The following is a 27,691-nucleotide window of genomic DNA, read 5'->3' as shown; positions in this document are numbered from 1 at the left end:
TCGATTTTAGACATATTTATTCTGAAATTTCAAATGACACTAGAGGAAATATGATTTTTATGTTTATTGAAGGGCATGGGCAAGAAACCAGCTCTGATACACTTTGCTAGATTATCCAAATACTACATTTATGCATCAAATTCTTGAAACAGCACTTCCTTACTCCCTCCATCCTCCCCTCAAAATAACCGTGTTCACAAAGAACAGAATTCTGCAGCTTAACCAGCAAAGGATGACAGAGTAATCCGAAGGCAGTGTTTCCATGCAGACAGGAGTGAGAGGCTTAATAGCAACCATTAAGCCTACCTCTTGGCTGCTCCTCTTTCCTAGTCTGGCTTTTCATTTCTTATGCCCCCTCCCTACCTTCTTCATTATTTTCATCACCCTTGTCTCCCTACCAGTTTTTCATTTTCTATTTACCAAAAATTTCCTGTGCTCTAATACCAAATCTAGCCTGTCTGCCTACAACCACTTCCCAGGAAGAAGAGATGCTGCTCAGTAATACAGATAACATCCTGCAATCAATGCTGTCAGAGTGACTAATACACACACAGATGGCAATCAGATCTAGCCATGGAAATGTTACAACTTGGACGCATTGAGCTTGAGCTAAAATTCAGAGCTAAACATTAGCAACAATACTGGGGCACTGTTACTTCAGCAAGACACTTAAACATAGCAAAATTAATTTTTTTCATTTTTATTAATACAGAATATACTAACAGTAAGTTATCTTTCAATATAATCAAGGTTACAAATAAACTGTTACTAACCCATAAACAAATAACAGTCACTTGACTCTTCTCTTGGTTGAATAATTCTCTATTAGGTAGTACAGTTATTTTTACCAATTTATTTTTAAACTGCTTTATGATTTTAAAGAAATTTCTTAGTCTTTACTTATTAAATAATTCCATCAATTGGAAACTTCATATATCACAATTATTTCCAGCAAGTTAATGCATTCTCCAATGCCTTCTACTCAACCTAGTTGTCTTAAACTACATTCTGATTCTTTGAAAGCTGAGTATGACATCAGTGTTTCCAAAAGGTGAGCATAAAGCCCGTAAGAAAGAAATGTTTTCCTTCCTTCCCCCAGTCACAGAGGCCATATGAGTGTTCCACATTCTTCATATTTAGCAACAGGAATCCCTTACAACTCAAATGGCAGCAGACAAGGGAGAACTTAGGCCATCAATGTACTTTTAAAACAGATAAAACTCCAAATATATTTTAAGATTCCATCTTCACCACAGATGACAAAGGGTTGGAGAGGCTCTTTGACTTTTCTGTAGCAGTAATCCTGGTCCTCCAGTTAGAAAAAGAGACACAGGATGGCAGTCCTTAAACAGCACAAACTCAATCCACAAATACTGGGAAAAGCCCTCTCCCCTATTGATATATCCCAAAAAATACATTGCCATGTGCAAGAGGGTCAATTATCAGAATAAATAACCATATTCTGAAGGACTGACAAAAACAAAGAATAGTTTTACACAAAGAATACCCTATGTACTCAGAAATTTCAGGATAACCATACATTAAGTACCTCATGCAAGTAATATTCTGTTAAGTATGAACGACAAGTTCTTTTAACTGAATTTCATATTGTACAAAACTTAAGTGTGGCACATTTCTACTATTACCATTACATTATTTTTTTTTAAATGTAGTCAAAATTGATACATTACACAGACCTTTTGACTGAAAATATAACCAAAGGAAACCATTACAAACTCAATTCAAACAGGCATTTTTCTATACAAACATGAGTTATTTTAGTTTAAAAAAAATAGCCATTTCAATGCAATTAAGCCACCTCTGATTAAGACATACATTTCATGCATGTGAAAAAATAAGTTTACATTCAAGAATCAGTTCCATAGCAAACAAATTACAGCATTTATTCAAGAAGGAATATTAAAAATAATTCCAGGTAATAGAAAATAAAATAACTTCAAGCATATATATTATAATTTATCATGTACATACTCCGACATCTCCAGAATTTAATTAGGAAATTTAAAGAATTTCTTTTGAAAGTACGTCTTAGAAAAACCAACCAAAACAATTGGTGCCGTAACTAAAGAGAATGTCCATACACATCCACATTTGACCTACATGTAAAAACTGGATGAAATATGGAGGAAATAAAGGTTACTGTTTTCCAAAATCTCTGCAATATAATATTAGTACTTAGGTCAAAACACTTACCTGCAAATTAAAAACAGCTTGAGGTATTTCCAATGCTGAAGCAAATTTCTGAATGTTAAATACCACAAGAATGAAAACAGTCTCCTTTGAACACTTAAACCTGGTTTACAGTTGAGACAGAAGACAAGGTCTGCCAAGAAGTTTTCCCATCTCACCTATATCCTTGGATCCCTGATGAAGTGTAAGCTTCAAGGGAAATGGTCACATGTAAAAACAGCAAGCAAGATGAGTTTCCTGACTGCAACATCTTAGCCAAAATGGAAAGTGGAATTTTAAATTCTCCTGAGACCCACCTGACATCTTCAGACACAAGCATTAATTCCTATGCTAGACAGGTTAAGCATGTCCTTTGAAATCAAATCTAAGCTTGACAACTGTACTGGATAAGCTGAATACACGAATCACCTCAACAAAGATGGTACTTTAAGCCTTTACACACGACACATGAAAATGATGAAGTGTTTTATTTAGATTTGGTCTTTCTTCATCTTTTTGTAACTCTGGATCCTGAAAAGTTAGCAAGTCATTATACTCATACATCTTGTAATCCCTTTCTTCACACAACAGGCACACATATACAGTATCATATGTCAATATATTATCATCAACACAGCATAAACATATAAGCAGCAGACGCGTTTCACATGAAAGAGGCTCTATGCATCACATAGCCTGTCCCAACAACAACAAAAAAAACATCAGAATGCCATTTCAGCAGTTACAGTGTTGATATGATCAGTATAGCTAATCTGTTTTATACCCGTCATATATTTTCATAAGTCATCCATAAGGAAGAAGCAGAAGACAAAGACTGCTTTTTAAAAAATGTTATGTGCCAACTTCAAAAATGACATACTAACCAGAACATAGCATCTGAAAGCTAGGTTGAATAGGACTGGCCTCGATGCACATGCAGTAAATTTGTTTTCAGAATATAAAATTAAATGGTAATGTCAGCAGTATTACTACTGTTTCTATATTTATGATTAATTACTAGCAGTACAACTCCCAGAAGAAAGGAGATGGATCCAATAGCAATGTAAGCAATCCCCAAAAATGGATTTTTTCCTCCCATCCATGAAATGGTACTCAAGATCATCCGCTTCCGTCCATCAAATGAATGTACAGGGTAATCTGAAGAGTGTATAGGAAGACATCCATGTCTTATTACTTGATTTTTAAAATACAACTTAAAAAGTTAGCATTTAATTCCTTGTAATTCATTGGTATAATTCTATGATAGACACTTACTCATATGTTCTAAATCACAAAATAATTATATAATTATTACCCTAAAGGATTGATTTCACAAACTGTTAGTAGTAGAAGCCAATATAGTTTACAAGTAAAAGCAAGTAAATTTAAGAGTTACGTAATTTCTCGTTTCTCATATATTTCTGTTCTCATTACATAGGAAGGGGTAAAAGGCCTGTAATGTGAAAAAAAAATATTTCAGATAAACAGCAATGAAACCCATAGAGGAAAATGAGGTGGACAGACCAGGAGAAATGGGAAGAATGAAGGGACTGGGGCACTTTTTGAGCACTGAGCTCAAAAAGCATGTGCAGCAAGAGTGTCGTTATGAGAAGGTGGGAGGACTCAGCACAAGACAAAAAGCAGGACACTGAAGTTTTACATGGCGGACTTGGATCAGTGAGAAAACTCACAGTGTGACAGTCAGTGGCTAAGACAGTGGGAATGAAGGAAGAAACGGGACATCGACACACTGGATGAGCTACATCCATGGACCAATCCCAGGATCCTGGCAAGTTAGGGCAGAGAAGAAGACAGAACTAAGTCCCTAAGCAAAAGGTTCACAACTTCTTCAGACACATCTTTTCAATCAAGTGTGAGAGTTCCCATCTGTTTCTCCAGCTTCTGTAGCTCCCCAGCCTGAAAGACAGGCTCTGTGACTCCAATGGGAGGCTCAGTTCTACTAGTTCTTAAATCAATCCCAGCGCAAGCCAGGAATGATTATAAGAGTTCTAACTAACCCAGTACTCTATGGGATGTGGTATCAAATCACCCATGCTAGTCTCTCAATATCCCAACCCTAAAAACGGGGCTTCTGCCTTGATTCCAATCCCTAGTTCCCACCTTAGACTCAGTTTTGATAATTAACCCTTGATGTTTGCAGGTCTCATTTCGGTCTTACTGATTTTCAAAACAGTCTCCATTTCTCCTAACAGTTTTCTTGGTGCAAATTATCTGTCAACCAAGAAATCCTGAGTGCTCCAAAGCCTTCCCTTTCTTGTGCTGTAGGCTGCAGGCAGACCTCTACTTTGGCTATAGCCTCAAGACTGTTCTCCCTACCAGCACCTAAATTGAGTCTGTTTGTCTAAAACTGCTGCTATGTAGGCAGAGTTTTAAAAACTTGGTCACTTTCAGTCTGTCACTATCAGGTCACGCTCAGGTGTGTACTGAGGTGCAAAATCAAAAGACTAAGGATCCAAATAGATCTTAACTTTGAAATGAGGTCTATTAATTCAACCATTTATTAATCTAAACTGAAACTATATATTTATAGCTAACTTGGGTTATGAAAAATCAAAAATATAAGATCAGCAAACATTTAAATGCTAATATCTGAGCTATTTTTATCCATGATATATACAAGCAATGGGCTAGAGATTAAAAGATGTAAGGACTTTGTTTAGAATAAAAGTTAGTGCCCAATATTTCTAGCTTAGGAAAGACTCTGCACCCAGGATGATATGGACAGTTCTGACTACTTGAGTGAACTAGCCAGGGATGCAGCCTACAGTGGTGGTTGATGATAAAGTCAACAGCCTTTGGAGTCAACAGCTTGATTCTGAACCCTGATTTTTCTACTACTTGTGTAATTTCAGATAAGTTACTTAAATGCTCTATGTTCCTGTATTCTTGTCTACAACATGGAGATGATACCTGTCTCACAACGCTTGAAATAAATAACATATGCAAAGTATTTAATATAACTCTGACACACAGTTAGGATGAAATAAATGATATTTATCAGCACTTAAAAGTTTGCCTAAATTATTAAGGCAGAACAATACAGCTAATGATAAAAATGCTTTGGTACTGTAAGCAGAATAGTTATAAATAATTATGTTGATATGAAGTAACAAACTCATTAATTTTTAATATCTAAAAAAAATTGAAAAAATGTTTTTGAAAAAAAAAAAACACTGACAGCCCAGTACCACCACCACTTATTTGCTAAGCACTAGGTACACTTACTAGTCTTTGCACTAAACTCAATTACAATCTCTCTTATAAAAATATCTAACTTATTAATAAATCTAACACTACATTTTAAATAATTTACCAAGTAATATGGGAACCCCTGATCACTTCACTTTTTCATCAAATAACATGCTTGAATTCTAGTTCAAAGTATACAAAAATTAAAGACGTTTCTGGAACAAACAAGTTAAAAGAGACTTTCTCATACATATACACATACTCATAAAAATGCAGCGAGTAAAACTAAAGTACAAAGTAGCATGCCACATAACTGAGACAAGGTTGGACTATACTCCTTTCAAATTCTTTGAATCTGTGCACATGGCCAAAAAAGGATACTGTATGTGATATTCAAATAGTATCGTCCAGCTGGTAATGTTGGATGTAAATCATTTCTCCGCTCTATAAGACGATATAACTTACGAAAAGTAGGTAATGCTGCAGTACGCATCCAAACAATAAAATCCTCATTTATGAATCCATTATTATCTTCGTCAGAATCCAACATGTAAACTGGTTTAACCCAGTTTACTGGCTTTGTTGTGCCTTAAAAAGGAGATGGGAGTGGAATGGGGAGACAAAATATTCAAGTTTATTAAGAGTTTCACTGAAAAGTCACACTCTAATAAAACAAAGATACACAATATGAATATTTTCCCTATGTGCAAAAATAGAAATACAGTCATATTCTAAGTCTTAAAATCTAAAGAGAAATTAATTCCTCACAGAAAACCTTAACAAATAATTACAAAGATTTGATTGATATCTTAATTAAGAGATTACTAAAAGTAGGCTACTGAGTATGTACCAAAAGGCAGATGACTTAATGCAAAGATATAATGGTAAGAAACATTACATTATGAAATAAAGGAGGCAAAGAAACAAACAAAAATTTGGATTTATAATTATAAAATTTAAATAAATACTTGTTTAAAATAAACTTTGTCACAACTTTAAAAGATTATAGCTAAAACATGTAGAAAAGTACCAGAGAAATTCAAGATGAACAGTATGTGTTTCCTGTAGAATTTTAACACATTAGAACATGTTACATATTTTACCTAACTTGACATGAAGAAAAGTTGTTTTTAAAAAACCATAAACTTTTTAAAGATCCTAAAGACTGAAAATTTTAGGTATTTCATTAAAACACCTAGATTATGTTTTAAGGGATAGCAGTAATACTCTACCTTTGAATCGTTCTGCTAATGGGTCTGTTCCCGGGGGATTTCTGAATTTTACATTTTTATCTGTCCACCAAGCAATACCTTTCTTTTTCAAAGGAACAGGCATAAGATCAGATGCATTGCCAACCTGAAACAATTCTAGTGTATCTGGACACAAGAAAAGAGAGATATTACTAAACATCTACTGAAAATCCATAGTAACAACTTTATTCCATGAGAAACGAGGATCTGATATTTGCTTCCCAAAGCAGTTTTAACAAAGCAGGCACATGATGTGCATCTGCTCTTGGTTATTTACATGTGAATTAACTATGGTAACTTTATGACCCTAGATGAACTTGCCTTCCCTCAATAAAGTTCCAGGTCATTTTCCTACACGGCTAGCTGATATGTGATAAGGTCAAATGTTTTAATCTTAACACAAATAAAACAAGTTACAAGGTAAATTTGCCTCTCCTTCTATTTAAAAAAAAAAAAAAATTGCTAAATAGCTTCTGGCTTACCAAATTCTCTATCTGCACTGTTCAACATGGTAATCACTGGCTATATTGCTACAGAGCCCTTGAAATTATGGCTCATCCAAATGAATATGTTTTGTAAGGATATAATATACATCAAAGGTTTTATATAAAAAATTAGTACATAAAATATCTCACTAATAACTTTATATACTGAACATCACTTACATGCTGAAATGATAATATTTGGGGCATACTGAGTTTAATAAAATATTATTAAAGTTAATGTAACTTGGTTTTTATTGTTTTTAATGTGACTATCAGAAAACTTAAAATTATATACATGTCTCACATTTATGGTTCATATTATATTCGTATCAGACAGTGCTATAGCCCCTTTTTAATGGTATAAATATTCAAAGTTGGTTTATCATATATGAAACCAGAAGTTAGCAGAATGTCTCTGCTTCTTTCTTCTCAGAGACAGAAATTCATTCTTAAAATACAAGAATTCACAAAAGAAAGTCATAAAGCATTCCAATATCCCATTGCATAACTAATACTAAATATTTATCTTAAAGCTGTTGAATTTTACAATTTATGTTCCTGTTCAATTGCTAAGTCCATTCTTGTTTCTGTAAGCTTATACAAATATTCCTAACTATAGTATAATATATATAACCTTTGTTTATCTTCATATCATACCATTAAACATGCTGTTGGCTATAGCCCCACAAGGAGCAATTGGTTTGTCTTCATTTCTTCGATAAGGCTCACACTCCTTACTGGGATTCTGATATTCAAAAGGAAAGAAGAGAGAAATTATTACCCAGGCCTCTCAGAGATCTATCAGTTAGCCCTAATTACTGATTAAAAATTCAATGCCTACATATTTCTTATCTGCAATGCATACAGAGTGTCTATACTATAGACAGACTATAAAGAAACCACATTTAACTATGCAAAAAATAAATTCCTTAACATTATTGCTTTATAACCTTTTTTGCATGTATTTTGTCACACAGATACATGTCAAAATGAAATTTTAAAACATCTTCATACCAACACAGAAATCATAACTACAGTTTTCGACCCAAGAAAAATTGAGAAGCCATCTATTGTCAATCCAGCTATAACATAATGAAGGGAGTCTTAAACTGGAAGTAAGACTGGAGCTTCTAGTTCCAACTAATGTACTGCATAACTTCAGGCAAGCCCCTTGACTTTTCTGGGCCTGACTTACAAAACGAACATGTTCAACTAGATAATTTCAAGTTCTGTAATTTGGAGTTAAATCCCCAAATTAAATCCTGTGGAAGGAAGGAAGAGAGAGCAGGGAAGAGGGCTGGCTGATTGGAGAGAAGGAAGGAAAAGAATTCCCAGAATATACCAGTCTTCTCTAAATTGTGCATCCAGGTTAAAGAAAACAAACATGTTGGCAAGGCAAATAGCAATTCACCTGTCCTCCAGATTCAGTTTTGATTCAGTCCCTACTGAAGATCTCAAGGAAACATGTAAATTGTAGAGTTAATCTAGATATTCTACCCAGTCTAACATGAGGTATATGTCTGAGTTATTCTGCAACTCCAAGGCCACAATAGGCCATGTCTCAAAACACATAAACAAACCAAGATAGTCCCAATTTGAAATTAACTAGAACCTAGTGTCCTAGGGCTATTCCATTATCACCAATTTTGTCATGTATCTACATTGGAAAAAGAACTACAGGAGTGAAAAAGACAGGAGAAGGTTAAAGAAATGTGGCAGGGAATTTCATAAAGTCTCTTTAATATTTTACTTCTCAGCTTTTCGGTCCCTGTGCCATCTACATTCATAAAGTTATTATTCTAAGGCCATGAAGATAGACAACATATAATTAGCCTATTATTTGTTTTGGTGAAAACTGTGATTTCAAGAAAAAAAGGTAAAATAAACTCTCAGTGAGACATATATATATTGTAACCATGAAACTCTTGGGGGGTGAGGGAGGGAGTGGAACAGCAACTTCACTTGGAAAACCAGCAGAGAGAGGAGATGGTGGACTTGAGTCCTGAAGAACCGTCTTCTAGCTACTAAATTACTGAAGAAGTTTTAAAGGAAAATATTCACTACCTAGTCATCAGGTACTGAACTAAGCAATGTTACATACTTTGTAGTAACTGGCTTAGAAAAACCATTTGATGAGTACCAAACATGTACCACATACCATGAAAGGTGCTAGAAAGGGCAAAGTGAAAGAAAAAAAAAAGTCTCTGCTTTTCAGCAGCTCACAATGTAACAAGGGAAAAAAACCCAAACACAACCAACTATAATACGAAATGAGAGCCATGATAAAAGTGTCTATGTTTATTCCATATTTATTTATTAAATGCCTCTCATGTGTTAGGCACTGGAGCGGTATTTGGTACATGGTGATTAAAGGAAGTCGCGCTTCCTGCTTTCATGGGCCTGCAGTATGGTTGGGAAGACAGAAGATAAGTAAATAAATGATACAGGGAAGTCTTTCTCATGAAAGTTGAGACCTGAAGAAAGCAGGAGACAGCCACGTGAAGAGCACGTAGGAGAGCCTGACGCAGAGGGAACAGTACACGCCATTTAGAGAGAACCCGGTATTTCTGAGAAAGTAAAGGGGGAATGTAGTGAAGAGCGTGGGAAACAGGAGAGTCGTGCATAGCTCAGATCATCCTGAGTAAACAAACCACTGAAAGATTTTAGGCAGAGAAATGGTATTTATGTTTTTTTAAAGATCACTCTAGCAGTTACGTAGAAAACAGCCTGGAAAGGAAGAGAGAGTGTGGATGACATGGGGAGACTGTGTTAAGTAAAGTATGAAAAGAAGTATGAACACAGTACGAATGAAGTACACACGGAGAGAAGTTATTCTGCATCCAGAGACACTAAACAGCAGGCCTGAGATGAGAGGAAGGACCTCCAAGGAGAGAGTAAAAACCACAACCTGGACAAATGAAATGTAAATGCCCAAATGGGCAGATTATGTGTGTCACCAGGCATAGTTAGGTAACGGTATATATGGCCCAGCGTAGCCAGGCCAAAGGTACATTAAGAATAGAATATAAAACCAAAGAAGCTGGAGTGGCAGGCTGACATCACATTGTGAAGGGCCTTACATACAATGTTAAGTAACTTGGACTTCAATCTGTTTATTCTGAACATCTTTAAAATTTTTGAAAGCCATCTGGTCTTAAGTCATATATTTTGGTCTAGTCCAGAGATCAATAAATGACAGCCTGAAAATCAAATTCAGCCCAGGACCTGTTTTTGTAAAAAGTTTTATTGGAACACAGCTACACCCATTCATTTAAGTACTGTCTATGGCTGTCTTCATTCTAAAATGGCAGAGCTGAATAGCTGCAATGGACTACATGACCTGCAAAGCTGAAAATGTTTACTACTTGCCCTTTACAGAAAAAATCCTAAGTTTATGTTTACTACTTGCCCTTTACAGAAAAAATCCTAAGTTTAGTTGAAAAACTTTGCTTGAAGCTTGGAAGAAAAGAATCTCAGCTTCTTTTGTCCTCCGTGAAGAGTGTATCTACATAAAAGAACTGTAAATCAACCACCACTTCTGGGTCTTCCAACACACACCCAATCTATGATCCCAATCAACAAATTCTGAGTACCTGGTGTGTCTCACAGAACATCACCTTCTCTGGACTTGTGGATCTCACAAAATAAACCCCCATATGGACTGCAAACTATTGCAGACCTAACTGGAATCTTTAAATAGACTTATTATTTCTTAAGATCCCAAACATCAGGAAATAGCAATAAAACTGGGAAGGATAACCAAGGGCAATTATACATTTATCAGGACCATTCTGGTCCCAATATGATTCTAAAGAGAGTCACTAAGAGAGTCATCCTAAGAGAGTCACTGTTTTTAAGTGATCCTTAAATTACTGTGGGACTCCCAAAGCTTGCTGCACTGGCACCAATAATATAAAATACTTGGGCACCAACCACTACAATGGATGCTGAACAACAGTCAGGAACTTAAGATCACCTAGTCCATAGGTTGCCAAACCCAGCTGAGCATCAGAAGGAGAGCTTGTTAAAAACAGACATTTTAGAGCTCCAACCCCATAGACGTAGACATGAAAGACTTAGGAGTAATTCTGGACTCTCTTATTTTCAAAAAGCTCCTCAGACAGTTTTTCAGTAACCCACTCTTTGAATTTTAGTACTTAGGTGTCCCACAGGGTAAAAAAGAGCATACATGTTTGATTTTAAAACAATCTCAGAAATTAAAAGTAGTTTATTTACATATTCCTACCCAGTATAATAATAATGAATAAACCCAAACAGAACAAATTACATTCCCAGAATGCTACATTCATCAAACCCCATTACCCCATTACTGTCGCTTTTGTTGTCTAGTCACTAACTCATGTCCAACTCTTTACAACCCCATGGATTGTAGCCCACCAGGCTCTTTTAAGTCCAAAATGCAGTTCTTGGGTGCAATCTCAAAAACAACAGAATGATCTCCGTTTGTTTCCAAGACAAACCATTCAATATCACAGTAATCCAAGTCTATGCCCCAAACAGTAATGCTGAAGAAGCTGAAGTTGAACAGTTCTAGGAAGACCTACAAGACCTTCTAGAACTAACATCCAAAAAAGATGTCCTTTTCATTACAGGGGACTGGAATGCAAAAGTAGAAAAGTCAAGGCGAATTTGGCCTTGGAGTACAATATGAAGCAGAGCAAAGGCTAAAAGAGTTCTGTCATGAGAATGCACTGGTCATAGCAAATACCCTTTTCCAACAACACAAGAGGAGACTCTAAACATGGACATCATCAGATGGTCAGTACTGATATCAGACTGATTATATTCTTTGCAGCCAAAGAGGCAATACAGTCAGCAAAAACAAGACAGGGAGCTGACTGTCGCTCAGATCATGAATTCCTTACTGCAAAATTTAGGCTTAAGTTGAAGAAAGAATGGAAAACCACTAGACCATTCAGGTATGACCTAAATCAAATCCCTTATGACTATACAGTGGAAGTGAGAAATAGATTCAAGGGATTAGATCTGATAGACAAAGTGCCTGAAGAACTATGGAAGGAGGTTCATGACATTGTACAGGAGGCAGTGATCAAGACCATCCCCAAGAAAAAGAAATGCAAAAAGGCAAAATAGTTGTCTGAGGAGGCCTTACAAATAGCTGAGAAAAGAAGAGAAGCTAAAGGCAAAGGAGAAAAGGAAAGATATACCCATCTGAATGCAAAGTTCCAAAGAACAACAAGGAGAGATAAGAAAGCCTTCTTCAGTGATCAATGCAAAGAAATAGAAGAAAACAAAAGAATGGGAAAGACTAGAGATATCTTCGAGAAAATTAGATACCAAGGGAACATTTCATGCAAAGATGCACTCGATAAAGGACACAAATGGTATGGACCTAAAAGCAGCAGAAGATATTAAGAAGAGGTGGCAAGAATACACAGAAGAACTATAAAAAAAAATATCCTCATGAACCAGATAATCACGATGGTGTGATCACTCAACTAGAGCCAGACATCCTGGAATGTGAAGTCAAGTGGGCCTTAGGAAGCATCACTACAAACAAAGCTAGTGGAGGTGATGGAATTCCAGTTGAGCTATTTCAAATCCTAAAAGATGATGCTGTGAAAGCGTTGCACTCAATATGCCAGCAAATCTGGAAAACTCAGCAGCGGCCACAGGACTGGAAAAGGTCAGTTTTCATTTCAATCCCAAAGAAAGGCAATACCAAAGAATGCTCAAACTACCACACAATTGCTCTCATCTCACATGCTAGCAAAGTAATGCTTAAAATTCTCCAAGCTAGGCTTCAACAGTACATAAACCGTGAACTTCCAGATGTTTAAGCTGGATTCAGAAAAGGCAGAGGAACCAGAGATCAAATTGCCAACATCCGCTGGATCACTGAAAAGGCATGAGAGTTCCAGAAAAATAGCTACTTCTGCTTTATTGACTAAGCCAAAGCCTCTGACTGTGTGGATCACAACAAATTGTCAAAAAATTCTTAAATAGATGGGAATACCAGACCACATTACCTGCCTCCTGAGAAATATATATGCAGGTCAAGAAGCAACAGTTAGAACTGGACATGGAACAACAGACTGGTTCCAAATAGGAAAAGGAGTACGTCAAGGCTGTATATTGTCACCCTGCTTATTTAACTTACATGCAGAGTACATCATGAGAAACGCTGGGCTGGAAGAAGCACAAGCTGGAATCAAGATTTCCGGGAGAAATATCAATAACCTCAGACATGCAGATGACACCACTCTAAGGCAGAAAGTGAAGAGGAACTTAAGAGCCTCTTGATGAAAGTGAAAGAGGAGAGTGAAAAAGTTGGCTTAAAGCTTAACATTCAGAAAACGAAGATCATGGCATCCAGTCCCATCACTTCATGGCAAATAGATAGGGAAACAATGGAAACAGTGTCAGACTTTATTTTGGGGGCTCCAAAATCACTGAAGATGGTAACTGCAGCCATGAAATTAAAAGATGCTTACTCCTTGGAATAAAACCTATGACCAACCTAGACAGCATATTAAAAAGCAGAGACATTACTTTGCCAACAAAGGTCCGTCTAGTCAAAGCTATGGTTTTTCCAGTGGTCATGTATGGATGTGAGAGTTGGACTACAAAGAAAGCTGAGCACAGAAGAACTGATGCTTTTGAACTGTGGTGTTGGAGAAGACTCTTGAGAGTCCCTTGAACTTCAAGGAGATCCAACCAGTCCATCCTAAAGGAAATCAGTCCTGAGTATTCATTGAAAGGGCTGATGCTGAAGCTGAAACTCCAATACTGTGGCCACCTGATGGGAAGAACTGACTCACTAGAAAAGACCCTGATGCTGGGAAAGATTGAAAGCAGGAGGAGAAGAGGATGACAGAGAATGAGGAGGTTGGATGGCATCACCGACTTGCTGGACAGGAATTTGAGCAAGGTCCGGGAGTTGATGATGGACAGAGAAGCCTGGTGTGCTACAGTCCACTGGGTAGCAAAGAGCCAGACACGACTGAACAACTGAACTAAACTGAAGGCTTTTCTACTCATGGGATTTTCCAGGCAAGAATACTGGAGTGGGTTGTCATTTCCTTCTCAAGGGGATCTTCCCAACCCAGGGGGTGGAACCCGTGTCTCCTGCATTAGCAGGCAGATTCTTTACAGCTGAGGCCAGGGAATTAACAAAGCAAAAATCCCAATGATACTATAAGAAACAAGCAGGAAGTAACGCGTCCTCTGGCTGCAAGAAATTATTAACCTATGCAAATTCCAGAGAAAAAAATTTTAACTAAAACCCCCACTGAACAGACTAAAAATGACAAGCAGTATTTTAATTTCATTTAACATTTTAATATCTATCATTTCTTATTGAAATGAGAATTGACAGATCTCACTGAAATAACACAATTATCACATGTTCTTAGTTATTAAAACACCAGTTTTATGTTCTATCACTTTACTTACAAGCAAAGCACTAGGATCTCCATTTAGCTGACCATCATCTCGAGATTTCACATAGCGACGATGGTTTTGATAGAAATTAGACAGTCCATAATACATAAACACATTGCCCTAGAGAAACGGAAAAAATGTTCATATGAAATTATTAAGTATAAAGTTTCATTCATACATAAAAACTATGTAATTTGGACTAGTTCAAAACGTTGATAACTTAAAACAGGTACTGGGGTGAATTCTGCCAGAACTAGAAATAAAGTTAAAGAAGGCATGCTACAAAAAATCCAAGAGTAAACTTTGAAATACCCTGAAAGACCTCAAAGATACCTATTTACATTAAAGCAAACAAATAAAAAAGCTCTCATGGAATCTATTAGCCTAATTTGATCTACTTTCCATTTTAAATTGTAAAGTAATTGTCTTCCAATTAAAATCCATAAATAACTTTTAAAAAATTTTTATGTAATTCAGATTGGTCTTTATCCAACTAGCACCAACTTTTCAAAGATATAATGGTCAAGCTTTCATTTATTGCTCAAAATAAATGTTGAACTTGAATTGGGACATGGTAAATTCTTCAACAGGATACTATGTAATGTTAATAATGAACAAATTTATAATTAGTAAAGTATCTAAGATAATAGAAGTCATTTTATAATAATCAAGCAAAATAATGTATGCAGTGGAGTCAACTTGGAAAAATCCTAGGAAAGAAGAGTAACCTACATACATTATAATTATTTAGAAGGTGCCATGAAGTCATCTTAAATGACTAAGATTTTTGGAGGTGGCAAAAACATTAGCTATTTTCTCCTTTCTCATTGCTACCTCTACAATCTGTAATCTATCCTTGATTAAAAGGAATTCAGAAAAGAAAAAAGATGTCAATAACATTTTACTTTATCTGATCTGCTGTTTTCATATATACAATCATTTATTCAAGGCTTGATTTTTGAATATCAAGTATGCAAACTGTCTCAGTCTATATAAAGAAAACATTTATATAGAAATCTTTTATTTATTTATTCATTTATTTCATTGGCTGATTTCTGTTCTCTGAAAAGGTTTTAGTTCAATTCAAATTTGGTTTGTAAAAGAATACAGAACCCACAAAAACAATGAATCTGAGGACAATCACCTTTGCAGAAGAAACGTTCTGAAACCCTAAGTGTTTCTGAATGGGAGAGGAAACTAATAGAGCTTCCAAATCATTATAAGTCTCTTCCATGTCTTTAATTCTGCCTGTTTTGACAAAAGCAGAATTTAATGCATCTTTACAGTTTGTCCATCACATTAAAAAAAATCAAACTTTTCTGATGTTTTACATTTATGCTATTTCTGCTAAAACAAAATAATTAAATTCCTGTCTTCTCTCTAATTTATTTTTATAATTTTTGAAAAGGGAGCTTTATTGTCCATTAGCTCAGTGCAAGAGCATCCATAACCACTAGATGGCCACCATCTACCAGGGACCTCAAAAGTCACCAGTACCTTTAAGAAAATCTAAAGCATAGCTGCAAAAGTCCAAAAAACTGGCCTGTATAAAAGTAGTTTTGCTCCCTGAAGAATAAAACAATACTTTTTAAAAGTTCAGTTTCCAGGTAAAGGAGAGCACAAATTGGTCTAGCCATGACTACTCTGATTCTGCGGGTCCTTCACCATCTGGCTCAATTTCCAAGAATGACAGCTGAGTGTGAATGCAAAAGTCAGGCAGACCACGCACGTGCACGCACACACACACTGCATACCTTGTGCAGAGTTTTCTAACTGCTTGTCAGTAAGGTTTTACTAAGTGTTTGCACATATGTTAAAGCATCATATCTGATTAACAAATGATGCAATTAAATGTGTGAATTAGTATTTATTTTCTAAAGTAAAAACTGTTGGTATTAAAAGTAGTCAAAACAGTCTGAGCAATAATTTTTTAAATACAAACATATGTAGATAGAATCTTGATACAAAAGTGATTTGTACAGTTATAAAATTTTCCAGAAACAGAATAGGTTTCAAATTTTGCTTATAAAGTACTAACTAGAATAAACTATTAATGCATTTAATTATCAGAGAGCATAATTTGCTAACTAAACAAAATAATGTTCCTCAAAAAGTGTACTGACTCTAAATAAATTAAAGTGACATCTCAACAAGAAAATAACTGTTAAAAAAAATTAATATCAATTTTTTTAAAGCACGGGTTTTCTAAGACATTACTTAGAATACAAACCTCAAATGACTGTTCCAGTGTGAAGTTAATGGTACAAATACAAGGTGTCACATTCGGAGACAAACATTTATAGCAGGGACTGGAAGGATCTGTTCCGGTATAATCAATCTGCAAGAGAAAAATATAACTAAGCATACTTCCTTGGAGAAAGTGAATACACTCTGAAATAATCTGCTATCAGATGGAAAAATGAATCTGAGAGAGCAACCACAGCCCAGGAAAAAATCTTTTGATAAGGTCATCTATTAGACAGTCTTAGCCTGTAAAAACTGAAAAGGGTCCTATGTTATCCTACTGGCTCATCTCTCCTTTTTCACAAAGAAATACATTTATGCATAAAATCATAAATATAAAATTCAAATTGCATGATGTATTAACTTTTAAATAGCTATAAAGTCTAAACAACTTTTTGGTCATCTCAGCTTTCCATGGCATATTTTCAAATTAAATAAAGCAAACAAAAACTATCAGGTTTCTCAAGGGCTACCATTTTTAAAACCTGGTGTTGGATAATTAAGAATCTGTTTTATCTCTGTCCTGGGTTCCTGGTTAGTTCAGTTCACTTGCTCAGTTGTGTCCGACTCTTTGCAACCCCATGAATTGCAGCACACCAGGCCTCCCAGTCCATCACCAACTCCTGGAGTTTACTCAAACTCATGTCCATCGAGTGGGTGATGCCATCTAGCCATCTCATCCTCTGTCGTCCCCTTCTCCTCCTGCCCCCAATCCCTCCCAGCATCAGGGTCTTTTCCAATGAGTCAACTCTTCCCATTAGGTGGCCAAAGTATTGGAGTTTTGGCTTCAGCAACAGTCCTTCCAGTGAACACCCAGGACTGATCTCCTTTAGGATGGACTGGTTGGATCTCCTTGCAGTCCAAGGGACTCTCAAGAGTCTTCTCCAACACCACAGTTCAAAAGCATCAATTCTAAGGTGCTCAGCTTTCTTCACAGTCCAACTCTCACATCCATACATGACCACTGGAAAAACCATAGCTTTGACTAGACGGACCTTTGTTGGCAAAGTAATGTCTCTGCTTTTTAATATGCTATCTAGGTTGGTCATAACGTTCCTTCCAAGGAGTGTCTTTTAATTTCATGGCTGCAATCACAATCTGCAGTGATTTTGGAGCCCAAAAAAATAAAGTCTGACACTGTTTCCACTGTTTCCCCATCTATTTCCCATGAAGTGATGGGACCAGATGCCATGATCTTAGTTTTCTGAATGTTGAGCTTTAAGCCAACTTTTTCACTCTCCTCTTTCACTTTCATCAAGAGGCTTTTTAGTTCCTCTTTACTTTCTGCCATAAGGATGGTGTCATCTGCATATCTGAGGTTATGGATATTTCTCTTGGAAATCTTGATTCCAGCTTGTGCTTCTTTTAGCCCAGTGTTTCTCATGATGTACTCTGCATATAAGTTAAATAAGCAGGGTGACAATATACAGCCTTGACGTACTCCTTTTCCTATTTGGAACCAGTCTGTTGTTCCATGTCCAGTTCTAACTGTTGCTTCCTGACCTGCATATAGGTTTCAGGAACCTCTAAATCCTTTAAAACTTCCCTGTTGATAAAGAGTCTGTTTTTGATAAGCCCCTTAATTCACAGGAGTTTGTGCTAAGGCAATGGGACAGGTAGGGGCCCATCACCAGAAAGACCAGATGTGACTGGGGACTTTGGCCCAAAAGAGAGGGAAGGCCGGAGGCTTAGTTCTCAGTTGCTCAGTCGTGTCCAACTCTTTGCAATCCTGTGACTGAAGCCCACCAGACTCCTCTGTCCATAGAATTCTCCAGGCAAAAATATTGGAGTGGGTTGCCATCCCCTTCTCCAGAGGATCTTCCTGACCCAGGGATTGAACTCAGGTTTCCTGCACTGCAGGCAGATTCTTTACCAACTGAGCCAGCAGTGTTTAGTCAATCACGCCTTCATCACGAAATCCCAATGAAAGCAGAGGCCACCAAAGCACAGTGAGCTTTGGGTTGGTCAGTCTATCGACAAGCCCTGATTCTCAGGGAGAAGGAGTGCATGAAGCTCTGCACTCAGGACCTCACCAAATGTCTCTTTGTTTAGCTGATCCTGATTTACATGATTTAAAATAAAAGTATAATTATAAGTCTAGCACTTCCCTGAGTTCTGAGTCATTCCAGCAACTTAGGAAACCTGAGAGAAGTTACAGTAACCTCCCACATTTATAAGCAGTAGGTGAGAAGTGCAGGTGGCCTGCAGATGTCTGAACTTGCAGCTGGCATGTGAAGTGAGGGCAGTCTGGGGGAGGGGGCCTTGGAGCTCCCCGATTTGTAGCTAGTGGCCATAAGTATGGGTTGCCTGGGAGCCTGACTTGCAGCTGGCATCTGAGCGGTACTCAGATGTATTACTGGAGACCAAGCCCTTACACCTGTGGACTCTGACACAAACTCAGGTGGTTAGTGTCACAACTGAATTGCAATACACCAGCAGATGTCAGAAGACCTGACCTAACAGCCAAAATGAGAAAATTTTTTCCATTATATAAATTTTTAAAAATAGATTTTATTTTCCAGAGTGCTTTGAAGTTCACAGCAAAATAGTGCAAACTACAGAGTTCCCATATACTCCCTGGACCTACACAGACACAATCTCCCTGGTTATCAATATCCCTCACCAGAGAAACGTACTTGTTACAAATGATGACCCTGTAATGTTACATCGTTATCACCCAAAGGCAATGGTTCACCTTAAGAGTCACTCCTGGTGTTGCACATTCCATGGGTTTTGACAAGTGTGTAATGACATACATATACCATCACAGTATCATACTGAATAGTTTCACGCCTTAAAAACTCTGCACTCCACCTATTCATTCTTCCCTCACAACCATGACAACCCTAACCCCTGACAACCATGGATCTTTTTACTGTCTCCATAGTTTTGCCTTTTCCAGAATGGCACATAATTTGAAATCATATAGCATGTAGCCTTTCTGGATTTATCTCGTTCACTTAGTAATATGCATTTAAGGTTTCTCTGTCTTTCCATGGCTTGCTAGCACATTTCTTTTTAGCATTAGAGATTATTCCATTTTCTTTGTGTACCACAAGGAAATCTTGGTTGTTTCCAAGTTTTGGCAATTACAGTAAAACTGCTATTAACACCCATGTGCGGGTTTTCGTGTAGATGTAAATTTTCAGCCTATTTACATAAATAACAAGGAGTAAAAAAGGTGGATTGCAGTCTAAGAGTGTGTTTAGTTTTGTAAGAGACTGCCAAACTGTCTTCCAAAGTGGCTGTACCATTTTGCACTCCCACCAGCAATAAATGACTTCCTTTTGCTCCATATCCTCAGAAGCATGTGATGCTGTTGTTTGGGTTTTCTCCATTTTAACAGGTGTGCCGTGGTATCTCATTGTTGTTTTAATTTGTAGTTCCCTAATGATAATGTCAAGCATCTTTCACATGTTTACTTGCCATCTGTAAATTATGGACTAAATGTTTGGATCCCCCAAAATTCATATGTTGAAGCCCTAGATCCCAATATAATTTGGAGGTGGAAACACTGGATTTGGTTTACATGAGGTCATGAAGGTAGGGCCTCCACGGTGGAAGAAGAATCCTTCTGAGATGGAAAAAATAGAGCAGAGTGCTTGCCTCTGGGCACATGTATGCACTTTCTCTCTCAGTCTCTCTCTCCCTCCTCCTCTGCTGTGGGAGGACAAAGTGACAAGGCAGGCATCTACAAGTCAGGAAGAGGGTCTTTCTTCACTCTCTTTCAGGGTGAAGAATCTGAAGGAACTGAACCTGCCAGCACCTTGGTCTGACTTCCAATCCTCCAAGACAGTAAGAAATAAACATCTGCTGTTTAAGCTATCTGGTCTATACATTTTTTAAAATAGCAGCTTATGCTAAGACAGACTTTAGCACTGAGAAGTGAGGTGTTGCTTTAGCAAATACTCAAAAAGACAGAAGTAGCTTTGGAACTGGGAAATGGGTATAGGCTGGAGATTTGAGATGCATGCTAGAAATATAAACATTAACAGTGATTCTGGTGAGATCTCAGAAAGAAATGAAGAGTTAAAAAGAAAGCTTCCATCTCCTTAGAGAGCTAATAAATAAACATGATCAGTTAATAAAGAAACATGGATGGTAAAAGACCGCTTTGGTGAAGTCTTAGAAATGGACAGTTTAGTCAGATTCTCTGCCACTTTACCGACAAAAGAAGAAAGGTGATCCTCGTCAGTGAAGTGGCAGAGAATCTGACTAAACTGAGATCCAGTGTTTTGTGGAATGCAGCACTTGTGGAAGGATGAAGCTGGATATTCAGATTTCTAAGCAGTGTTCAAAAAGTGGCTTGGTCCCACCTGACTGCTTATTAACAGTAAGATGGGAGAAAGAGAGAATGGACTAAGAAATAACATTATGCAAAAAGGGACCAAAACTTAAGATCTGGAAAAATTCTCAAATCTATCCATAACACAAAAAATCAGAAAGGTAATACTAAGGGTAATACTAAGCTGAACAACCATTCAGTAAAGAGATGAGTGTGCGTGTGGACCGTGGGCCTACTCGGCCACTCTAGCAGGAACACTGCCGTGTGGACTGAGGGGAGAGAGGAGGAGCAAAAGGCAGGCAAGCTGAGGGACTGTCAGAGCCTACAGGACTGGCCCACAGAGCCCTTCTCTACGTAATGTGCTACTGATTCTCCAAGAGAAGAGAAGAATGATCCCTGAGATGACTTCTGAGACCATCAGGGCTACATCCTCATTTCATACTGGAGGAGGCGTTCAACAGACCGGCTGGCAGCAACCCAGAGCCTTGAAGCAGGACTTCTACCCCAGTGGGTCCCAAAGCCTTAAGAGGCTTCTCAAGCCATAAGATCTGATGATATTTGTCTTGCTAAGTTTTGGAGATTTGCTTGGAACTCATCACCCTTTTCATTTTTTTTTTCCCTTTCAAATTTGAGTGTCTGTGCTATGTCTGTTACTTCACAGTATTTGGAAGCACATCTGGTTCCACAGGTTCACAGCTGGAGAGAAATTTTGCCTCAGGATGAATCATACTTTGAGTCTCACCTATCTGATTAAAATGATATTTAGAAGACTTGAAAGGTGATGCTGGAAACAGAAGAGATTTTGGGGGCTGATTACATGATATAAAAGTATTGTGCATAAGCGTAAGGGTAGAATGTATGAATTGAATGTGTTTCCTCAAAATTTGTATGTTGAAGCCAGTATGACAGCATTTTTTGGTGGTAGGCCTTTGGGAAGTAATCAGGTTTAGATGGGGTCAGGATGGTGAGGTCCCCATGATGAGATTAACATCCCTAATAAGAAGAGGAAAAGAAATCAGAGCTCCTTCTCTCTCTGTTATGGTGAGGGCAGCAGGAATGTGGCCACCTGCAAACCAGAAGGAGAGTCTGCATCAAGAACCAAACCCATCAGCACCATGATCTTAAACATCCCTACCTCAAGGACTGTGAGAAATGAGTACCCACTATTTAAGTCACCTAGCTTACAACATTTCATTACAGCAGTCTAAGCTGATGAGGATAGTGCATTATCTTCTTTGGTGAGGTATTTATTCAGGTCTTTTGCCTATTTTTAAGAGTTTTTCACTTGCTTATTGCTGAGTATTAAGAGTCCCCTGTATATTTTGTTAACAGTCCTTTATCAGATATGACTTTTAACAACTTTTTCCTCCCAGACTGGGATCTGTCTAATCACTCTTGTGATAAGAATTTTATCATGAACAACTCTAACTACCTTTACCTTAAAAAGTAAAAAAAAAAAAAAAGCCAACTGACCTTTATTTTTGAAACTGAACATGTAAATTTTCAAAGTGGATATTCAATTTCTTTTCATAATTGAAAAAAAAGGTTAAAATCTGTATATAGAAAATAAAGCATCAAATCATAACATCTAGGGAACCCTCCTACATTACTGATGGGAATGTAAATTAGTACAATCACTATGGAAAACAGTATGGAGGTTCCTTAAGAAACTAAAAATAGAACTACCTTTTGATCCAGCAATTCCACTCATGGGGATATATCAAGAAAAAAACATAATTCAAAAAGATGCACACACCCCAATGTTCATAGCACTATTTACAATTGCCAAGATGCAAAAGCAACCTATGTGTCTACTGACAAAGGAATGGATAGAAAAGATGTGGTACATAAATGCAATGGAATATTACTCAGCCATAAAAAGAATGAAATAATGTCATTTGCAACAACATGGATGGACATAGAGATTATCATACTAAGTGAAGTAAGCCAAAGACAGATATTATACAATAACATTTATATGTGGACTCTAGTTTTTAAAATGATAAAAGTGAACTTATTTACAAAACAGAAACAGACTTACAGATTTCAAAAACAAACGTATGGTTACCAAAGGGGAAGCGCTGGGGGGGGGGGAGGGGGGGTGCAGGGATAAATCAGGAGCTTGGGATTAACACAGACACACTACTATACACAGCGAACCAGACAACCAAAAAGGACCGACTGCATAGCGCAGGGAACTCTACTCAATATTCTGTAATAACCCATATGGGTAAAGAATGTGAGAAAGAATTAATATATGTATAACAATTAACTGTGCTATACACCTGAAACACTGTAAGTCAATTATACTCCAACAAAACTTTTTTAAAAATTAAAACAATTACACCTAACTGCTTTTCAAAAATCATAAAACTGCTTAATAAAACTTCATTTTGTCAAATTCTGATATAACCTATTGAAATGTTCTCCATCAAAGCCTACTTACTAACAAAACTTTGTTTAGAGAAAATTTTCATTCACTACAAATATCTAAGAGAGGCTTGGCATGTAATTAAAACAAGTTAATAAGCACAAATCTCCTAAATGAAGACAGGCAAAGCATATATAATTTTTCACTAAACTTGAGGGGTCACAGCTTTCTATCTAGGGCTTATTCATGTAAAATATTCCACTTAAAAGTCAAATTTTATGATGTTGACAAGATGAGAGAAAAGATGAGACCATTTAGAAAAATTAACTATATGTAAAATCTATAGTAAAACATATGAAAATCTTTTTCAATTTTTTGTTTAAAAATCTCTACACATCTCTCTCTTCTAAGTCTAATTTAGGATTAAAAAAAAGTTGCCAGCTGGGCCTATTACCATATATGGTTTGCCTTTGAACAGAAACCTCTTAAACCATTCTCTTTCAAATTTTTGTTGAAGGCAAAGGGAGAAAGAAAGATGGATCGGTTGTGATTAAACAAAGATATATTCTTTATTTAATTGACTAAAACAATAGGATGGAATATGATATCTAATAAATTACACTACTACAGTATATTAAAACGTAAGTATTTTTAAACCAAGTATTGCTTAATATTCAATTACACTTCTACAAAATCAAAGGATAGCTATAACATTTTCATCATAATCTTTTAATTATACTTTTTTAAATATACAAAAAAATTGCATGTCTTTGATTCCAGGAAATTCTGAAAGTTAAAAAAAATTATCATTAACACTTTGAACCTTTCTATCTGCAACACATGACATGAAGTACAAGGTAGATGCCAAAGTAATATTTTATGTACAGTTTACACAGTCCTTTCTAGTAAATGTATATTTCATCTGAGCCTCACCAAAATCCTAAAAGTATTATCTTCATTTTACATAAAGAGAACACATTCAGAAACTTGCCCAAGGATACACAAATACCAAGAGCTGGTGCTACACGAGAAGCAAGAATTTTTGACTCGAAGTCCAATGTTTCTTCTACTAAACTGCTTCTTCACAAAAACAGTTCCCTTGACCCTCCAGAAGACTACTTCATCAAAGGTTAACACACAAAGGAAATAAGTATAATATTAAGTGCTAAACTGAACGGCAGAGGACAGTAAGTACCAGATAGACTAGTACTTTCAAAGAAAAGAGGATCTGAAATGAACCATTGAAAGGAAAAAAAGATGGAAAAGAGGGCCATGTGGAGAAGCATGAAGCTAGGACCCACAGGTACATTTTAAGGACAAGGAGCATAAACACTGGATTTGTGGAGCGTTCTCACATTGGAAGGAAATGAGACAATGCTAAAAGGTAAACTGGATCCATAACAACATGCTTTGTTTTATAGGCTACTGTTTATCAAATGTATATAATGAATGCCTGACATTAAGCACTTAACACACATCATCTCATTAAAATGTATAATAGTTTTCTGCAAAGTTAATTTTTATTTTCCTTATTTTACCCTAGGAACCTGACATTTAGGAAGGTTCAGTAATTTTCCCAGTATCAACCAGCAAGAATGTAAACCCAGCTCTGACTTTCTCTAAAACCTATGTTCTTAGCACCATCTTATGTCCTCTTACACAAGGAATATACCATCATTCCTGACGTACAAACTCAGGGCCTCCAGATTATAAGAATGAAGAAAAATGTCTGTGATTTATCTTTGTTGCTAATCAGGTTGCCCAACACCCAAACACACTCCCAAGCACTGGGGAATTCTCCATGTTGAGAGTTTCAGAGGCAGACAGGGCTCCATCTTCCACTTCAGAAGCCAAGAGAGCATCTGAGTCCTTCCGCATCCTAACCCCAGGAGCCAAGAAAAAAGCATACGATTTGGATCAAGCCTGATACAGACTAGAGGACTGAATCTCCACAAAATCAGAGTCGAGTGGGTGTCATGAGACCAGCAGCCGAAGCAGTAGTCTATCAGAGAACTAAACAGTGGCTGTGGCATCTGAGCTACTATTTCTGCTTCCAAACTTTCCTTGCTTCCCTCTGGTCTCTGAATCTGATCCTCTAGACCTCCCATCTATTCGTTGTGAGAAATACCCAATCTCCCTCCAATAAATCCTTTCCCCAATCAGCTACCCAGAGTTGGTTACTGTTGCTGAAAACAAAGCCTCTGAAGGCTAAGTAATCCTGAGTGTACAGTGTCCTGCAGGAAATAAGTAAATGGAGAGAGAGGAGGCTAACATAATCAAACACCTGTGTGACAACGGATTAAAAAAAAAAGTCTAAGAAATATGACTTTCATTTCTTTCTGAATGCTCTGTCAGGAAAGGACCACTTATTAACTTAATATTTACTTGAATGTCTGTGTTTTCCAGGCAAGAGGGACTCAGCCCAATACCTAACCACATGCAGCTCACAGTGACAAAACACACACGTCACTGAAATGCAATGGGTGTTTTGGTAAAAGAAATACAGGTCCTATGGAAACTCATACCTAATCCAGTATCCCACAATTTCTCCATGAGGACTGATGAGTGAATGTTACCCACAAGGAGATAGTACCAAGAGGAACAATCTCTAACTAAGGGCTTAGCATATGAACAAAGCCAAGATACATGAATCTGGGACATAAAGTTCTGCGTTAAAGATCTGAGAATCAATTAGGAGTTCACCAGTTAAAGCATCTAATTTTTCTATAGTGCCCATTTAGCAAACAGTTGACAATCAGTAGTAAGGAAAATTTAGGTCTCAGTAAACAGAAAAATGAAACTGGATTACCGAGTCGAAGCTAAACGGTAACTTTTGTAACTAGAGTCACTATAAGCTAGAGCAGTGTGGCTCTGTAGTCCAGGTGACAAAAATGTGGATAGAGCTGTGGAGAGAGCCACCCCAGAGCTGTTCCAGAACTCTTAGAAATGGTGGTATCAGAGGCTTCAGGAGACAGCACCCTTGCACCGACACAGCTGCACACACAAGATGCAGAACCACCAGCAACAAAAACGAAGCTGGTTCAGTTACCGTCAGGCAGGGCAGACAGAGCTGGCGGGACAGGAAGGTCGCGATGTTAACCTTGCCCAAGGTGCCTCCGGCAGATGCTGGAAATTTGTGAGTCGTACCAGTGCCACTGGTGCGACACCACAGAAGCCAGCTTCTCCCGCAGAAAGAGAAGGCAGTGGACCATGCTCTTGCCTCAGAGGAAGTGAAACAACTGACACTGCTTCTAACTCAAGGCTCAAGAATGAGGGACAGCACTGAGCTCTCCACAGACGTTTTTACGACTATAGATGAGGTCATCTGTATAACCCACACCCCAGGAAGAAAGAAGGTGGGTAAGGACTGCGAAGAGTGAGGAGAAGGGGGAAAAGGGGGCACAGTAAGACAGCAGGATATTCTGGGACACTGAACATTTTTAAAAGCATTTAAAATGCTTCCTTTTTATTCAGTAGGTAATACCTCAAGAAGAAATATTCCCTTCAAAAACGCTCATCAGAGAAAGGGGGTGTAGGAAAGACACACACATCAACACGTGGACAGGAAATGCTGCCCCCACCCTGGTTCTGTAAGCATCAAGCTACTACCCACGGCACCTGCCCACCAACGGTGTGCCCTGAGGAAATTCAGGATGGAGGAAAAACAGGAAGTCGTCTGCACTTGAGATACTGGCCTAAGATAGTCAAGATGCCCATCGAAGGAATCATTTCAACAAGCCCAGACTCTTGCATCTTCCCAGACACGGAAAAGCATTAAAATCATCACCTTCAATGTCAGTCTCTTCTTTGGGATTTAGGTACCCACCCCCCCAAACTCCTGTATATCCTGGCTCCTTCCTGACCTCTTGGGGACAGTTCCTCAGAGCTGAGAGGCTGTCTCCTGGGCTCAATACTCAGTAAGACCCCCAAACAAAACAACTCACAATTTTAAGGTTGATGGGTTTTTTTAAGTCAACACATACTCAAATAATTTAGAGTCAATTAAAAGTTAACAGTTGAATTTTTTTAATTCATTCTTATTTTATTTTTTAAAATTAGTTTTTTTTAAAAATCAAAAGCTTAGTTCTACACGATAATTACAGAACAAGTTTAACCCTTCACATCCTAATAAAATTCCATGAGTCTTATGAAATCTGCTGCATGTTTCTGTAGGTTAAACAATCTAAGTGGGAATTACAGAAAAGGTGTTTACCTCTAATTCAATCAGTAA

At 37.3% G+C, this 27,691-nt stretch overlaps 1 protein-coding gene across 1 annotated transcript in view; it reads right to left on the bottom strand.

Moving 5' to 3' along the window:
- TMEM30A (transmembrane protein 30A) overlaps positions 1-27,691 on the bottom strand; it is a 38,752-nt gene continuing 11,061 nt past the window's right edge. Inside the window, 6 exon segments of the mRNA XM_070480791.1 lie at positions 1-3,348; positions 5,782-5,988; positions 6,633-6,776; positions 7,793-7,880; positions 14,573-14,680; positions 16,791-16,898. Coding sequence (XP_070336892.1) covers positions 3,155-3,348; positions 5,782-5,988; positions 6,633-6,776; positions 7,793-7,880; positions 14,573-14,680; positions 16,791-16,898 — 849 coding nt within the window. The 3' untranslated portion in view covers positions 1-3,154.

The sequence above is a fragment of the Odocoileus virginianus genome, chromosome 19 (assembly GCF_023699985.2).
Source record: "Odocoileus virginianus isolate 20LAN1187 ecotype Illinois chromosome 19, Ovbor_1.2, whole genome shotgun sequence".
Classification (NCBI taxonomy): domain Eukaryota; kingdom Metazoa; phylum Chordata; class Mammalia; order Artiodactyla; family Cervidae; genus Odocoileus; species Odocoileus virginianus.
Note: the sequence above shows the minus strand (reverse complement) of the source record. Positions and strands in the feature narration are given on the sequence as shown.